Source organism: Rhagoletis pomonella, unplaced genomic scaffold, assembly GCF_013731165.1.
Source record: "Rhagoletis pomonella isolate Grant_MI unplaced genomic scaffold, Rhpom_1.0 Rhpom_scaffold_00544, whole genome shotgun sequence".
Taxonomy (NCBI): Eukaryota; Metazoa; Arthropoda; class Insecta; order Diptera; family Tephritidae; genus Rhagoletis; species Rhagoletis pomonella.
In genome coordinates, this window is record NW_023459098.1 from 24,049 (window position 1) to 41,907 (window position 17,859).

The following is a 17,859-nucleotide window of genomic DNA, read 5'->3' on the forward strand; positions in this document are numbered from 1 at the left end:
AGGGTGATACAAAATAACAAAACTAACGAATTTATGGCCTTAAAAGGGCATATTTACTGAGCAGAAAGTTCTGCCATTAGGAAAAATTTGCATTCCAATTTTAAAAGGTGTCGGTGGGCATTTGACTTGATTTTCCATGTAAATAACATGTAATAAAATTGAAATAAAAATTTTTCCAAATAGGAGAATTTTCTTCTCAGTAAAAAGGTCCTTTTAAGGCCATAAATTCGTTAGGTTAGTTATTTTGGATCACGCTAATTTATATGCATTCATATAATTTCAATTCTACAATATAAACACATACGTATGTAAGTATGTATGTATAAAAATAACTATGCATATTAGGGTGTTCCAAATTTTTTGCCGATATTCGATATATGTAACGCTTAATTTGTATTCCTTTCGGCTTAAATATCATATATATATATAAAGCTTACTATATGTATCTATCTCAACGCAAATTTACGGCATAAAAGCGCACAGCAGATGCAACCGTAGCTAACAACAATGTTACAGACTGGTACGGGAAGTCCAAGGACCAGTCCTTTTCAAAAAACTTGAAGGCAACGGGAAGCCTGCAGCGCAATCCCCGAGTGTCCTGTGCCCTCGAATAATCCACTTACTAGCCAGTTAACAGCGCCGGTTCAGACTGCTGTGAATAGATACAGCGGCAAGGACTTTAGTAGATCTCCGATTTGCCAACCGTCGCCTGACCACCTCACCGATCAGGTAAAGAAAACGGGATTCGTGGGCGAGATAAATAAGGTGGCTAAACGTCAATAAACGCTGGCGGAAGCCTCGGTAACGGCATCGAAAAGGGTCAAAATGCCCAGAGTCTGGACTCGACCCTTTGCTGTGATAGCAAACGATCCGAAGACCATAGACGTCATAGGTGAAATACAAGTTCCCTGTGATGGTAGTAGATCCGTGGAGCTGTGCAAGATTGCGATTTATATAAGTGCTGAAGTTGAAGAGCTCGTCTCAAATTTTTGGAAGCCCAAGACATGCCTGCGCTTAATTACCGCACAAATTTCGAGACTTTCGAGCTTTAAAAGGGAATAAAGAAAGGAGTTATGCAAATCGAATTTCGGCAAAAACAATAGTATCCTTTTTTGTTCTGGGACACGCTAATGCATATACATATATGTACATACATACATATACTAAGTAAATTAATAAAACAGAACTAAATACTTGTAAAATAATATTTATAAAATACATATATTTAACATATCGTCGCCCGCATGCCGGAAACGTGAATGCGTAAAAATTAAAATTTTGGGAAATCAAGTTTGGAAGTTTTTTCACGAAACTTAACTCTACATTTATGCAATAGAAATTGTAAAATACATACACTGCCGACAAAAAGTATTGGCACAGCAAAATTTTTCACAATATACATATGCAACAATTTTTTTTCTAATATTTTTCCGCCAAAATTTTATAAAAAATAGGGTTCATTCTACAACAAAAACCATAAAAATATAATTACTAAACTTTGTGCTAAACTCACGAAAATTCAGCAAATTTTCATGCAAATTTTAAACTTTTTAATCAGATTTTTTTTTGAGAATACAGATTTGTAGCCCAATCAATTTTATTATAATAACGTACAAGTTTTAAGTAGCTAGGAATTGCCGCTGATTTTTGGCATTTTTTTTCACGCAGTTTCTTCCATACAAAAAAAAATTTTTCGAAAATACTTTATTTGGATAAAATGCAAAACAGCTTCAATAAAAAAAAAAACTCAAAAATCAGTGCGATTTTTGACTAACTCTGAACTTGCATTTATTTACTAGAATTTAAAGGGCTCCAAAACTGCATACAAATTCTAAAAAATCTGATTAAAAAGTTGCAAATTTGCATGAAAATTTGCCGAATTTTCGCGAGTTTTGCACAAAGTTTACTAAATGAACCATAAAAAATTGGCGGAAAAATATTAGAAAAAAAAATTTTTGCATATATTGCGAAAATTTGCTGTGCCAATACTTTTTGCCGGCAGTGTATGCCGTTTCAGTGTACGCATGGTTTTCTGGATTTTGGTATAACATAGAAGATCCATACATATCTGTTTCAACAATTGCATGTTTTCATTTGAATACATTTGATTGCTCTGACGGCAAAAACATCTTTGCCAACATATGCTATTTTGTTTGTCCGTGAAAGATAGACTTAAGTTCTTCTGTCAAATGACCACAAATAAGTATGTATGTATTATTGGTTACCTACAGGTATTGCCACATTAATCGCAGAATTGCAAAACTTTTCAGTGGAAAACCACATTTCTTTATAAGTTTGAATTTTTAATTTTTAACCCAACTATTTCAAAGACTGGGAATGGGCCCCTAGAGGTTTCAGACCAATGACCTTGTTTCTTTAAAGAGCCTGGGCAAATTGATTGAGCTACACATTAGAAACAAAATTCTCGGACATTGTGGTTTTAAAATCCGTGCGGTCTCTCAGTAATGCCACACAATGTAAACATTCAAAACTTGTACCGAAAATTAGCAAATATTCGAATAAATAAATTAGTTTTAATTTCTAAACTAATTCCCTTATTCGAACCAAGTCACAAAACTCAGCACATCACTTTTGTGATTTTAACTGCGCCTCAAAATATACCACAAAAATTAGGTGCTAAATAAATGCACAAAAATTCAAATGTTTTTTTTTGTAGCGGCATACTTTGGGGCGCAGTAGAAATCACAATAGAGATATTGCCGAGTTTTGCGACTTCGTTAGAATATTTAGAAGATTTATGCATAAATGTAGTTTTTATTTTTTTTTTTTTTTATTTAATCGTAGCGCAGGTATAATCCTATAGTAACAGTGTATGTCCTTTCTGCACTCCTAATTAAGGGGCTACATGAGTTGGAAAATTTAAAACAATTTTAATAAAAAATTTTTGCATTCGACTCAGTTGTATAGAATGGATCGTGTAAGAAACATTATCATTTATAGAATCCCAATTTTCTCATAATGTTATATAGCTTTCAAAAATAAAATAAACCAAACTAAACGTGATATAATTTGAAGTGCAAAAAATTACATACCAATTTGGCTCTTTGGAACGTTAAAATGCATATTAAGTACTTTTCTTAGACACGACACAATTATTTTTGAAGAACCATGTAACCCCTTAGGAAATGTATTATAACACAAACCCACCATCGTAGCAGACGCACTACCAAACATATCCAATAACAAGCCCAACAACAGTTGTATGCCCGATTGCACCAATCAATTTCAAATTTATCAGCCCTGTTAAAATTTAATATGTAATATGTACGATAAGTTTTAAAATTTATTGGTGAAACTGGGGGTTAAAGTTTTAACTTTAAACTCAAAGTACAATTAAAAAAGACACATTTGAACTAAAAAAAGAAAAATAAAAATACATATTAGTGTAACTAATACAAATGTACGCCATTTTTTAACCGATAACAGATTTTTCTATAAGGTATTACAAACATTACCTTAACATATCGACCAATGGTGTACGTATATTAATATAAGCTGCTGCAAGTATCTTAGAAACTAAGCGTACCTATTCAAAAAAAAAAAAAAAAAAAATAAGAAAAATACAGCCTTACTTCACCTCCACCGTTCACTTTGCCTGCTTGATAAACTTTTGTTGTTTTCCTTAATACCAAATGTTTGCCGCTCCGAACTGAGAGTAGGATTGCTCAATTTATTTTGTTGCTCACTCGTGAGTTAAATCACTGCTCATTGTCTTACATAGCTCACGCGCAGCTCATGAGCGAGCATTACGAGCCCTACAATTAAACTTAAAATAAATGTAAAACCTTTTTTTTTTTAAGAAATCAAACGTATCAGAGATAAGATATGATATGATGAAACTATTGGATCCATTTAAATAATCTATTGATTCGAAACCTACAAGCTTTACTCTTTCTACATATAAAATTCTTACATATTTACATTGACTTCTACTATACTAGAAAATTAACGAGTTATTCATTTTGAAATATCGCAACTTAAAATATGTACTTGAGAATTGTTCATCAAAAGAATTTACTTTGATTTAGCTTTAGTAAATCTGTTCCGAGACTTAAAAATTTGCAATTGTGTACTCACATGCAATCTGTTTGTTGTGATTGAATGCTCATTAGATAATTTCCATAATACTACATACGACTACATAGGCATATCTACATATATGTACTTATGAATGTATATTAGACCGTACCACCCCACAAACAACAAACAAAAAAAGTTAGGCCCTGCAAGCCTGAGTCCTTAGGTATTTTTCCGAGGCAGTATCGATAAATGTTTTTTTTGCTGATCCTAGGGTTCGCCTTTTTACATTTTTCGGTGGCCGCTGCATACATATTTATCTACAGTCAGTCAATAAAGTTTAGGTACAGCGAATTTTTTACAATACGGGCAACTAATTTTTAAATATTTTATTTTTCAATCATTTTTTATAAAAAAATGGTTAATCCTACAACAAAAAAAAAAAACAAAAAGCAGAGTTCCAAACCTTGTGCAAAATTAAAGAAAATTAGGCAAAATTTAATTCAAATATCGCGCTTTTTATTTACGCTCTCTAGAAAAATGTTGAGTATGCAGTTTTTTAGCCCATTCAATTTTAGTAAATAACAAAGTGCGAGTGTAAGGTGGCTAGGACTTACCATTGATTTTTAGCAATTTTTTTTTTTTTGTTGGAAGTGTCGCTCATTTTCTCCATATAAAATAATGTTTGATAATTTTTTTATATGGGGAAAAAATGTGCGACACCTTCAACAAAAAAATTTCCCAACAATCAATGGAAAGTCCCAGCTTCCTCATACTTGCACTTTATTATACTAAAATTGAATGGGCTAGAAAACTGCATACTCCACATTTTTCTAGAGAGCGTAAATAAAAAGTGCAGTAGGTATTTGAATGAAATTTTACAGAATTTTCTTTAATTTTGCACAAGGTTTGGAACTCTGATTTTTGGGGGTTTTGTTGTAGAATAAACCATATTTTTATAAAAAATTAGAAAAAAATAAAATATTTTAAAAATAGTTGCCTGTATTGTAAAAAAATCGCTGTACCTAAACTTTTTTGACTGACTGTATGTGCATTCGGCAATGAAAAAGAGTCGCATCAAATAGTTTTACTGAAATAATCAAAGTGTGTTTTTTCCGACTTCAAAACAGGAGACGGTTATCAATTCGTCGGAATATTTTTTATTTTTATTTTTTTTTTTTTATTGTCAAAACAGCATAACTTTGGACCACGTCAACCGATTTCGATAACTTCCACCGGAAAGGTAGTGTCTCACAGGTGGTCCCATACTAATTTGGTTTAGATACGATCAATTTAATCATAAAGAAATTAACGGTACTCGTAAATTTTTTTTATGAGAATTGAAGTTGGTTGTGGTTTTTGCTTAAAAATTACTTGTTTTCAGGTTTGGTCTAATGTACATACATACATACATGTATTTGATCAATCTGCAATTGATTATTTTACTAAACAAATAAATATCAATTATAGACTAAATTATGTACATATGTACATATGTATATTTATGTATGTCTGTACCTTTCAATATGAATAAATAACTGTGAAATCATTATAAGAACAATAACAATTTTACTATTTACTTAGATAAAATTTATTAAATATTATTAGAAGAAAACTATGTAGCGTAAGTTCAAGGATACGTATTAATATTTTATTTAACTAAACTATTTATAAAATTGCCATTTACTCGTCAGTATTTATTAGAAAACTAGAAAAATTTGGCAAATACTTACATACATTACATACTTACTGCTGCATGCATGCATGTATGAGTATGTAGTACTTAATAAATAAATACTTGTTAAAAAAAAAAAACAAAATACATAAACAAATTACATACAAAAATATTCTTCATTTATGTATTGCGAACGCTGTGGTTATAAATTTTTGTATTTGGAAAAGCTGAGATTTGCCATAAAATATGTAAATGCTTTTTTTTTTTTTTTTTTAAATATGTAATGAAACTAAATAAACCTAAATAATTCTAATAGATACTCGTAGAAATAAAAAAACTGTTCTTCGTGCAAATATTTTTGAGGAATCATGAAAATACATATTTACAATATATATTTAAAGTAATACTGATCGATAATAAAATATATTCATATATGTAATATCTAACATTCTCTGTATTTTTAGTAAAAGAAACTTTAAAAAATAAAATAAAAATATAGACATAATATATTTCCAAAAAAAGTTTAGCGAATAATTTATTTGGTACGGAGTAAATACTAGTTTCTGCAGAATTACTTTTCCTGTTGGAGGCGCCAAATTTTTAAGATCAACTTTTCATGAATAATTAAAGATACTTGCCCAGGGTGCCCATTGAAAATGCTTTTTTTTTGGAAATTTCAAGACCCTACCCCGTAGTTTTATTCGTTTTTATGAGAAATATTATTGCCTATTTTTATAGATTTCTTAAAGGTCATTTAAAGGTCGCGACCTGTCGATTTAGGTCAGAAAATAGGATTTTGTAGATTTATGAGTTTTTGAATGAATATTTTTGATTCGATTTTATTTGCATTTTGTTGTTGTGAATTTACAAATGCGCCGAATATGCAAATACTACTACGGTACAACGGTATTTCAAGAAATTCCAGATTATTTTCGAGTTGGAAGGTCCTTCCAATTTTTTTTGCATACCTTACAGGCCTTCAGTTCTTCATTTACTTGATTTTGAACCAATGCAAAACTTTACTAGTAATCAGAAATATTTCCAATCGACTATACATAGAGAAAATTTATTTGTAAAATTTATTAACATAAAATTTTCTTGCTCAAAAATAATATTATACATATATATTATAAATCAATTTAAATAAAAATAATTCGCTGTTATATTTAGTAAGATTTTGTATCTTATCCATATACTAAATAAAGAGGATCAAAATGTTTGCTCTTTTGCGCTCAAATTCGTTCGGCACTATTGTGAAAACAGTTCGCCGGTGCCTCCGGCCGCAGCTTCGCTTTTACGTCTCGCCGGCGCTAAATCAAATGTTGCAGCTTCAACAAACGGAGATATGTGCCGACCCCCCCTCGCGCGGACTAGTGTTGGGTGTGTACGCCGACGAGGAGGACAAAAATGATACGGGTATTCTGACACCGGCTGCCTGGCGCTACAACGTCCAAAAGACGGCCGGCCGTATGTTGGAGGTGTTGCGCATGTCGGGGCCCATGCCGATGCGTGGCGAAGCACGAATTCTGTTCGCCGTCGAGCCAGAGAAAATACCCTACTACTCGGCTGTGGCTGTAGTCGGACTAGGTAAGGAATGTTTGGGGTATAATTCCTATGAGGTGCTCGATGAGCAAAAGGAGGCGATACGAAGGTCTGTGGCAAAGGCGTGCATGGAGTTGGCTTATCTCGACACCGATCGCATTGAAGTTGAAAATTGTGGCCACGCTGAGTCAGCCGCAGAGGGTGCTGCACTTGGTATATGGGCGTATCAAGAATTGAAGGAGTCTAAGCGCCGTATTGCCATTCCTTCCATTGATTTGTACACGCACAAGGACGAGATATGCGACATTGAAGGTTGGCGTATTGGGCTGCAAAAGGCGGCCGCTCAAAATTTAACGCGCCAGTTACAGGAAATGCCCTCGAACTTGTTGACGCCCACAGCATTTGCACAAACCGTAGTCGAGGTTCTATGTAAGTCGGGTGTGAATGTGGAGGTGAAGGTTGAGGGCTGGGCAGAGTCGCAATCAATGCACGCATTTTTGTCGGTGGGCAAGGCCTCTTGTGAGCCGCCGATATTTTTGGAGCTGAGCTACTATGGCACTTCAGCTGAAGAGCGACCAATCGTACTGGTGGGACAAGGTATTACCTACGATTGTGGTGGACTTTGCTTGAAGCAGATGCAGGAATTATACCATATGCGAGGCGACATGACAGGAGCGGCGGTGGTAGTAGCTGCCTGTAGGGCCATTGCCGGATTGCGTTTACCGGTAAGCAGTGATTGATTAGGTAGATACTGTTTTAACAATCAATAAACGATTTCATTTGAAAAACTAGGTGAATATTCGGGGTTTGATTCCGTTGTGCGAAAATGTTATTGGCTGCAACTCCTTCCGACCCGGCGACTGCACAAAAGCCATGAATGGAAAGGTTATCGAAATTCAGGGCACAGATCACGAGGATGTGCTGGTGCTGGCCGATGCGCTTTTGTACGCCCAAAATTTCTGCCCCAAATTCATCGTGGACATAGGCACACCCTCGGGGCAGATGCGACAAGCTCTGGATGAGGCTGCTTGCGGCATTTTCACTAACTCGGAAATTCTTTGGCAGCAGATCAAACACGCCAGCATGCACACCGGTGACCGGGTATGGCGCCTGCCATTGTGGAACTACTACACCAAACTAGTGACGAGCAGTAATGCCACCGATGTGCAAAATTACGGAATCGGACGCGGCGGACGTCCGTGCAAGGCGGCCGCATTTTTGCGAGAATTTGTCCCTTGCGGACAATGGATGCATATTGTAAGAGCTTTCAGGGTTTGTAAACTAAGTTCCTAAACAAATGCGTGCTTTTTTTATATTCAGGACGCTACTAACGTTATGGTGACCGACGGTGAGGCCTTCGAATACATTCGCAAAGGCATGGCCGGGCGACCAACTCGCACTTTGATTGAGTTTATTGCTCAAACCATATGTAAGGACACAGCCCCAAAATTGAATCCCAAGAAGTAGACGAAGATGACACGACGACTAGGCGAGGAAGACGAGCTGAGTAAGGATTGGGCAATGTTTGAGTTTTTTCCAAAAATTTATTTGTGATCGTACTGTTTTTCTATTAACAAATGCAAATTTTTTGTTTAATATGTCTGTTCGTAATATTTTCTAGTGAATGGATAAAGTTGGGGTACAGTCCCCAGTATTTTGTTGTTTTGTGCTAGAAAAAATATTTGTAGAAGCGTGTTTAAACTCGCTCTAATTAAGGATTAAGGCCCTTTAAATGGGCTCATTTTGTACTTCAAGCACAAGTAGATGTCTATGAAATAATATACTAGGCCCTAAGTGTTACGTTCGATAGTCTCCTTTCGTGCCCGGCTCATGCTGCAGCGATATGTACCTAACAAATTCCAAAGCTTTACCTTAATTCACAAAGGTCCTAACCAACACTTATATATACTTCGGCTATCTGAACTTCACCGCAAGTGAAATCAAGAGGCGCACTTGTTGTTGGCAGTTTGTGCAGCCGCCGGAGGATGCAGGGTAAACTACCGGCTAAATACCGCGCGCAGCGCTCTGGATCCGATGAAGCGTTTTTGCCGAAAGATATTTCGACTCTCGTCGCGCTTTGTCGGATTGGACAGTGACCTCACGGCTGACCAAAGCGTACTCACATCAGAGGTGAAGTTGCAAGCCTTTTCTTTTCTTTTCTTTTCTTTCACTTCTTCCACTTATGTGCGTTCACAAGCTGCCGAATCTCCGCATTGAGATCCCTGATGCGGGGATTTCCGGGATCGGCCGGACGAAGTTTGTCACACTCAACGGCTAGAATAGCCGCTTCAGCAGGAAAGATCGGACGGGGTCCGTTATACATCCTTCTGGTACGAAGCGAGCTGCAGCAGCAGTGACAATCTTGCGGATATTACGCAAGTCCAAGTGAACGTCTGTTGGTGTGGGGAGGGCAGCAAATTCCGCAAAGCCTTTCCAATCAGCTTTAGTAAAGTTGATATATGTAGGTTCGGTGTTCCGCGGAAGCAAAGTCGGCAGGTTTATCGATCGAGTTGACTATGGGCAGATGGTCTGATGCTAAGGTCAGCATAGGTCGCCATGATATGCTGTCTATCATATCAGCGCTGACGATTGTTATGTCTGGCGAGCTGCAGGTGTTGCCCATGATCCTGGTGGGTGTGTTTCGATTGCTGATTTCGAAGATGTTTTCGCTCTTCCTCTTCTTTCGATTCGATCGTAACACAGAATACCAAATTACGATTGTTGTGGCGCGGAATGCGTGAACGTAATCGAAATGCAGAATTGGGCTGAATATAACACATATCGACCTTGCGGCAAAGAGCCTTGCTGGCCACAGCTCAATAGCTAAAGGGCACGTAGCTACCACGGACTACATGGTACCTTGCTACAACTGGGATGAGGAGTTCCGGGTTACTATCGAAGAAAACGGATGGCGCAGAGGCATGCAGCCTAGCCGGAAGACATTCAACATCTTCACAGACGGCTCAAAAATGAATAATGGAGTAGGGGCGGGAGTGTACTGTTCAGAACTTAATGTTCGCCGGCCATCAAGCTGCCGGATCACTGCAGTATATTCCAGGCAGAGGTGAAAATAACTCTAAAGTTAACATATACGTAGATAGTCAAGCAGCGATTGCACATAAATTAGGACAAAATAACTAGAGCGTTCTTGGAATATGCAATACAAATATTTTATTAGAAGATAGAACATTTCGAGCAAATTACATATTCGAATATGTTTGCAGATACATACAAAAGACAATACTTTTGTTTACTTGCGTAAAAAAAATTATAATTAATACTTAGAGGATAAAAAAATTTATTTTTGTATTAACTCTAAATATTGATCTTTATAAGAGAGTATAAAAATTGGCTGGGGTGTGCATTCTTATTTGAAGAATTAATGGAAACGGCTATCCTTGCAACGAAACCGCATGCGACAGGACTACATTAATATCAATAGGTGGATAGTTTTGTAGCAGTTTAACGTTTGATGCAAAGTCGTTCTGGAGAATTACTTCTCTTTGAATTCTGAAAGGGGAAATACAAAATGTCCATGTAATTTTTATGATTAAGTGGTTAGGCGAGTATGCATTTAAATAGACAAGTCAAGTCAAAGGGTTTAGAACTTACAAAATCATTGCACAGCATATTCTTATCAAAAATTCGAATCGGTGCTCATCTGCAAAAACAGAATCCCATATGCGAACCACGTCTGGAAGTGGGAACTCTTGCGATAGCAGTAGAGTTATCCACCTAAAATATATTGTAAAATATAAAATACATAATTGTTATCATTATTTAAATTAAGTGTACTATTTTACCTAAAACTGTAGTATTGCGGATGTAGTTCTTGCTCTTTTAATTTAAAATACACTTCAGGATCTTTATCATTCAACATCTTAGCCAATTTCGCCATCATAAATTTAATACCACCTTCCGAATCATCGAGTGTTTTAATGAAAAAGTCACGAATTTCGCTCATTAATGCGGTGAAGCAGAAAAAGCAGTCAGCCTCCGCGTGTTCTACGTATTAATACATACATATGTATGTATGTATATATTTGCTTAGTTTATAAAAGTTGAAAAACAAATTTAACATACTTCTGTATTCCAGATCGGGATCAGAGGCCATAATATAATATATTGGACCTACAATCTCATTCATGCCTTGAACATATCCTTGGCCGGGGTTTAGCTTAGCATAAAGGAAGAGTATGCGTTGCACTACTTCCCAGTGTGCTTCTTGTCCTTCTTCCATTGCCGCGTAGTTTTCATTGGAACGCTTCGTTATGAGATTTATCTATATTATGTATATAAATATGTACGTATACAAATTGACTAATGTTAGATCTATATGAATAGATACTACAATTGACTGATTGCAGTTTACCTGCTACTTCAGCACGCATTGAAAGAAGAAAACATAAGTATGTATATGAACATACCAGTTTTTTATATTAAGATATCTTAAACTTGGTCAAGTTAGATGACACAACTTACCTTTGTCATTCCTAAGCCTTTGCGTTCTACATTTGCTGAGCTCAACACAGTGGGCACTACCCGTTGGTGCAGTCTTCTTTCTCCTTTGCTGTGTACCACTATGTCGCAAGGATATTCAGTTGCCTGTTGAAAGAATGATATGTCTGGACACAAGCGCCGAACATCTTTGTCGATTTGTAGCAAGAATTCATTGTCTTGGAAGAATGTATTCCAAGCACTTTCTGGCCCTTCACTTAATGGATGATCACTAAGCCCAGAATTATTTTCATTGTCGTTAGAATCACAATTTAATCCCGGCGGGAGAACTAGTTCTTCTATAAATTGTCGATACAATGTGCGTTTCTTGCTAAGAGTTTCCGTCCAAGTAGCCGGCTGTGATCCAAGGTAACCAAGAAGGAATTTCCAACATATTGCTCTGAAGCTACCCACGTCTGGGATGCCTTGAAAGTAAACATAAATTTGGGTTTATTGAACTGCATTTTAATTAAGAATTTTCTATTACCATGAAAACAAAGCTTACGAAGTGAATCAATATCAATTTCGTCCTCGTCCAGCGCTTCCTCAAACTCCTTAACGCTTTTAAAGAATGAGTAATACCGAATATAAGTAGTTATGTTTTATTCTGTTAAATAGGTTACTACCTACCGTGCTTTAAACATCGACATTAAATTATTGCTGACGATTTCATTAACAAACTTTTACACTTTCACTTACATACGTATAATTTTCCTATTGGGGGAAGGCTTTGTTTATCTCAATAAACGGGGGAATCAAATTATTTTCAAGTTTATTGCGCCTGCTTCTTCTTAACAGCTGATTATGAGAGTTAGTGTTGCCGCGACCAAAAAAAATATTTCTACCAAGCTGGTCCTAAAATGCGACCAAAAATCACCCAATACTTTTTTTAAGAAAAGAAAAACAAATTTTAAGCTTTTTAGAGCAAACCGAATATTGTATTTGAAAAATTGATACTTTAGTTTTAATTGATTTTCGTTGTGTATATGTCGCATGATTCAATAATAAAAGGTTTGCTCAGACAACAGTTTTCTCGCTCCCTCTTGACAAAATCAGCTCCCGTAGCAAGGCACTGTGTGTGGGTTCGTGTGTGTATGTGCAAAGCTTTGGAAGGCGGTTTAGGGGGTATCAAACCTCTAATGTGCGCTTCGCTTAGAAGCAATTCAGGGGATCCTCGCCTAGAAATAGCGAATGTGTGGACTCATAGGGGCTTTAATGCCGAGTAAAATTATAATTGTATACATAGTATATATATAGATGTATATTATACATTTTCCGTATAGGTTATATGGCAGTTATGCCATAAAAAATCGGAATGGCGGTTTGTCTAAAGCTTAAACAATTTTCACGATCTTATTTTATTTCTTCTGTATACGTATTTTGGCGAAAATTTGATGTATCGATTCGGTATCGGGTACCGAAAAGGAAGAATTGGGTACCGAAATTTTTTTCAAGTATTGGGCACCGACAATTCAGCACATCGCTATCTAACTGCGTGTCAGCTGCTGCATTTTGCAAGGATTTCAGGTGTTTTTTTCGAGTCAAAAATTAATTTTATCATAAAATAAAAACATTGGAATAATGAAAACACGCTTTAACACTTACGACATCGTTTGTGGTGTCGCGGAATTGCAGCGGTAAGTTTTTAAATAAAGTAGTGTAACATTATAAAAATAATTGAAAAATTGTAGTTTGGTCGGACATCGGGTAAATCAAATATATGACATTGACAACAAAACCTATTTGATTCGATTCCAAGGAGGGGAAGCAAAAACGGTGCTTTTAATTGAATCTGGCATTCGCTTCCATACAACTGTCTTCGAATGGCCCAAAAACATGGCGCCCTCAGGCTTCAGCATGAAGCTGAGAAAGCATCTCAAGAACAAACGTTTAGAAAAGTTGCAACAACTTGGCATGGATCGCATAATTGATTTGCAATTTGGTACCGGTGAAGCAGCGTATCACGTTATAGTCGAATTATACGATCGTGGTAACATCATACTCACCGACCATGAGCTGACAATTTTGTATATATTGAGGCCTCACTATGAAGGTGAAGAAGTACGATTTGCTGTTCGTGAAAAATATCCATCAAATCGAGCGAAGGAACAAGCTAACGATTTATCCGAAAAAGATATTCGTAACATAATTTCTAGCGCAAACCCGGGCGAGAATTTAAGACGTTTGCTGATGCCAAAAGTAGATTTTGGACCGGCTGTCATCGATCATGTGCTGCATAAGTACAAACTGGAAAATTGTGTGCTTGAGAAGAAAGAGAGTCCATCTGAAGGTGAGAAAAAAGAGGATAATGTCCCCGCCGAAATAGAGAATCAGCTAGGTGAAAGCAAGGCCGGCAAAAAACCGAAGAAGCAAAAGAAAAGAGGAGGGAATCCAATTAATACACGAAATTTCAATATAGAGACTGATTTACCTACTCTTATGCAAGCAATTCAAGTAACTTTTCGAATATGTTTTGCACATAAACCAATGTTTAAACTAACTTCTTTTTAGGAAGCCAACGAGATTTTTGTACAAGGACGCTCTTCTGTCCCAAAGGGTTATATTATTCAAAAACGTGAAGAGAAACCCGCAACTGATGGTAGCGAATCGAAAGAGGCCTTTTACCAAAATATTGAATATCATCCATTTTTGTTCGCACAGTTTGAAGGTCAACCAGTATCTGAGTTTGACACTTTCATGTTAGCTGTGGATGAGTTTTACTCTACGATGGAGGGGCAGAAAATAGACCTGAAAACATTACAGCAGGAGCGCGACGCTTTGAAAAAACTTTCAAATGTTAAAAAAGATCATGCCAAACGTCTTGAAAACCTTACAAAGTCGCAGGAAGTGGATAAACAGAAGGCTGAGTTGATTACATGTAATCAACAATTAGTTGACCACGCAATATCAGCTGTTCAGTCATTAATTGCATCGCAAATGTCATGGTCCGATATAGATAAAGTTGTTAAGGAAGCTCAGGCTGATGACGATCCTGTGGCTGGTGTGATTAAGCAACTGAAATTGGAAACTAATCATATATCTTTACGGCTCTCAGATCCATATAAAAACTTTGAGGAAGATTCTGATGATGGCGAAACTAATAACGATGATTCCGATGGTTTGCCAACACTAATTGTAGATGTAGATTTGGCACTATCCGCTTGGGCTAATGCTCGAAAATATTACGACTTGAAGCGCTACGCAGCGAAAAAGGAGCAAAAAACTATTGACGCGTCACAAAAAGCCTTAAAATCAGCTGAAAGGAAGACGCAGCAAACGTTGAAAGAAGTTCGTATAATATCGACGATATCAAAAGCCAGAAAAGTATATTGGTTCGAAAAGTTTTATTGGTTTATTAGTTCTGAAAATTACTTAGTTATTGGCGGTAGAGACGCACAACAAAATGAATTGATTGTGAAACGGTAAATATATATTTTTATTTTAATAAATATTCGTCTGAGTTTGTTAAAATGTGTATTCCATATTCCGATTTCAGTTACATGCGAGCATCCGACATCTATGTACATGCTGAAATTCAAGGAGCTTCGAGTGTGGTTATACGAAACCCCAGCGCAGGAGAGATACCACCCAAGACATTACTAGAAGCAGGCACCATGGCTATATCATACAGTGTGGCTTGGGATGCCAAAGTTGTGACAAATGCGTACTGGGTGCGCAGCGATCAAGTCACCAAGACAGCACCTTCCGGTGAATACCTGGGTACGGGTAGTTTCATGATACGCGGCAAAAAGAACTTCTTACCATCGTGCCACTTGATAATGGGTCTGAGCTTACTGTTCAAGTTAGAAGATAGTTTTGTAGAAAGGCATCGTGGTGAGCGAAAGCTGCGCACCTTTGAGGAAGAGCAGCAGGAATTGGAAGAGCAAGAACAACGAATGAATCAGTTGGGAATAAAAGGCGATGTGGAAATAGATCTAGAGGGTGATGACCCGCTAGATGAAGATGCCGAGGCAGAAGAAACCGCCAAGCAGGGGCCGAGCATCCAACAACTGGAGAAAGTAAATGAAGAGAATGAAGAGTTGGATGTCTCGGACAACTTAACTAACTTCCCAGATACGCAAGTAAAAATTGAACACGATACAGGGCGGATTACCATACGAAGTGACTCACTGGTAGACACATCTCCTAACGTAGTACACCAAAAGCTTACAACTTCAGCCAAAGTAGAAATAAATGAGGACGAAGAAGCAACAATCATACCAGCTGCACCGGCCCGGAAAAAGCAGCAGCAAAATGCCAAGAAAAGGAAAGAGGAGAAAGAGAAAAAAAACGCAGCAGGAATTAAGGCAACAGCAACAAAATGCGGCTGAAAAAGAAGAAAAGAATGCTTCGCAAATAAAACGCGGACAGCGGGGTAAGCTTAAGAAGATGAAAACTAAATACAAGGACCAGGATGATGAAGAGCGTGAGCTGCGCATGATGATCTTGAAGTCAGCGGGCAAGGATAAAATAAGTGCAGCCGATAAGAAGATAGAGGAGGAAATAAAAACGCAAGTTTCTCACAAAGAAAAGAAGAATTATGAGAGGAAAGAGGAGCCGTTCCAGTTGGGCGGTGATATGGATGAAGGTGATGATATGCTATCTGGTGCTGATGTGGCCATGTTAGATTCACTTACTGGACAGCCACTGGAAGGCGATGAACTATTGTTCGTTATACCAGTTGTAGCGCCTTACCAGGCACTGCAAAATTACAAGTAATAAAACTTGAATTTACTATGCGAGTTACACATTTTTCATTACTGATTTTACGTTTTTAAGGTTTCGTGTTAAGTTGACGCCAGGCACTGGTAAGCGTGGGCGTGCTGCCAAGACAGCGCTAACCATGTTTTCCAAGGACAAAAGCTGCGGTCCACGAGAGAGGGATTTACTCAAGAGCATCAAAGAAGAAGCGCTGGCTAGAAATATACCAGGAAAGGTGAAGCTTTCGGCACCCCAGCTGCAAAAGTTCAAGAAGTAAAAATGGATTTCAAGCGATGGCTTCCAAATAATCTTGGAGCCTTCGCGATTACGTCTGTGTGCATTACCTATACAATGAAAAAAAAAAAAAAAAAATGTGAAGTGATGATATTAAATTGTTGCTGATTGTAAGAAATATGAATTTTGAATTCTAGTATACTGTTTTATTTACCTGCTAGTGGGTCCATGTATTTAACCCCTAAATAATAAATAAATTACGCGTGCGATATTTTCTCTTTATTTGTTTCTGTTTCTTTTCATACCGTATAATTTATATATGTACATACACACATACGTATTATGCTGGAAAGAACAGCATCAATAGTGTCTTCGTCCTAATCTTAAAATGCCTCGTAGCTCGGTTTGACAATTATATCTCGATATTAAAATTTTGGGGCAAGAGAGGGGCGGAGAGAAATGCCACATTTTCCATTCACTACCGCGGCGGCGCTAAAGACCTTTTACTTTCAAAATGCAATATGGAGCAGAAATATTTTAGCCATTTCATTAATTTTCATCAGTTAGGGTTCAACATCCTTTAAACATCAGATCGCAGAATTATGAATTTTTATTTTTAAGTAGTGTAGCAAAAGCCACTGGCAAGGTGGAAAAAAATTGTACGAAATTTTGAAGGCACAAGTGCAGATGACGGTATTGCGAGGGCAGCAAGTGCAGTCTTTCACTTGAAATGCCTTAATCATCGGATGAACGATTTACCATGATGAAGTGAAATGAACAGATGGTTTATGGTTAATTGTCGTTTTTTTAGAATACTATTGTTGAAACGAAGAAATCAATTGGTTCTAAATGTGGATTCCGCCCACTCACTAACTTCTAGATCGTAAGAGCAATCTTATTCCCAATACATTTAAGTATAAATATATGTATTTATGTAGATATCTTACCTTAATATAGAAAAGCCCCATCGCATAGTAAATTTTTTAATTTTATAAAAAGTAAAGTTCTTTAGTTGCGAATTATATTTAAAACCTGCTGTTTTTTATTGACGGCTGGATCTAGTTTATTACTGCGGTAGTTATTTTTAAATTCTATTAGATGGTTAGTCAATAACCTGCCGACTTTTCTACAAAGCTGGATTTCAAATGAAAATGAGTTAGGGCCTTTTTACA

At 36.8% G+C, this 17,859-nt stretch overlaps 3 protein-coding genes across 4 annotated transcripts; 2 read left to right on the plus strand and 1 right to left on the minus strand.

Annotated features, from left to right (window-relative positions):
• Positions 1-6,927: 6,927 nt before the first annotated feature.
• Positions 6,928-8,735, plus strand: LOC118751114 (cytosol aminopeptidase-like). The gene is made up of 3 exons (XM_036485881.1): positions 6,928-7,980; positions 8,048-8,512; positions 8,576-8,735. Exons 1-3 carry the CDS (start codon positions 6,928-6,930, stop codon positions 8,720-8,722), a joined length of 1,665 nt encoding a protein of 554 aa, XP_036341774.1. The 3' UTR covers positions 8,723-8,735.
• A 1,769-nt stretch (positions 8,736-10,504) lies between these two features.
• Positions 10,505-12,542, minus strand: LOC118751115 (TBC1 domain family member 13-like). Of its 2 annotated transcripts, XM_036485882.1 has the most exons (8): positions 12,383-12,542; positions 12,240-12,313; positions 11,738-12,177; positions 11,628-11,630; positions 11,339-11,537; positions 11,059-11,260; positions 10,868-10,990; positions 10,505-10,765 (listed from the first exon to the last, which is right to left on the minus strand). In XM_036485882.1, the coding sequence occupies exons 1-8, from the start codon at positions 12,400-12,402 to the stop codon at positions 10,648-10,650; spliced, it is 1,179 nt and encodes a 392-aa protein (XP_036341775.1). In that variant the 5' UTR covers positions 12,403-12,542; the 3' UTR covers positions 10,505-10,647. The 2 variants fall into 2 exon arrangements, with proteins under 2 accessions (XP_036341775.1, XP_036341776.1); XM_036485883.1 differs by lacking the exon at positions 11,628-11,630.
• A 691-nt stretch (positions 12,543-13,233) lies between these two features.
• On the plus strand, positions 13,234-16,969 carry LOC118751116 (nuclear export mediator factor NEMF homolog). The gene is given in 6 exon segments (XM_036485884.1): positions 13,234-13,389; positions 13,444-14,206; positions 14,264-15,174; positions 15,249-16,032; positions 16,034-16,467; positions 16,532-16,969. Coding segments are annotated over 6 exon segments (3,147 nt in total). The 5' UTR covers positions 13,234-13,333; the 3' UTR covers positions 16,731-16,969.
• Positions 16,970-17,859: the final 890 nt, after the last annotated feature.

Bases quoted from the DNA above. Each gene is read 5' to 3' on its own strand.
- LOC118751115 (XM_036485882.1), bottom strand. From the start codon at position 12,402: ATGTCGATGTTTAAAGCACG. The intron at 12,314-12,382 runs GTAGGTAGTAAC...ATTCTTTAAAAG, and splicing joins ATGTCGATGTTTAAAGCACG to CGTTAAGGAGTTTGAGGAAG. The intron at 12,178-12,239 runs GTAATAGAAAAT...TTTACTTTCAAG, and splicing joins TCGTAAGCTTTGTTTTCATG to GCATCCCAGACGTGGGTAGC.
- LOC118751114 (XM_036485881.1), top strand. From the start codon at position 6,928: ATGTTTGCTCTTTTGCGCTCAAATTCGTTCGGCACTATTGTGAAAACA. The intron at 7,981-8,047 runs GTAAGCAGTGAT...TTGAAAAACTAG, and splicing joins TTGCCGGATTGCGTTTACCG to GTGAATATTCGGGGTTTGAT. The intron at 8,513-8,575 runs GTAAGAGCTTTC...TTTTATATTCAG, and splicing joins GCGGACAATGGATGCATATT to GACGCTACTAACGTTATGGT.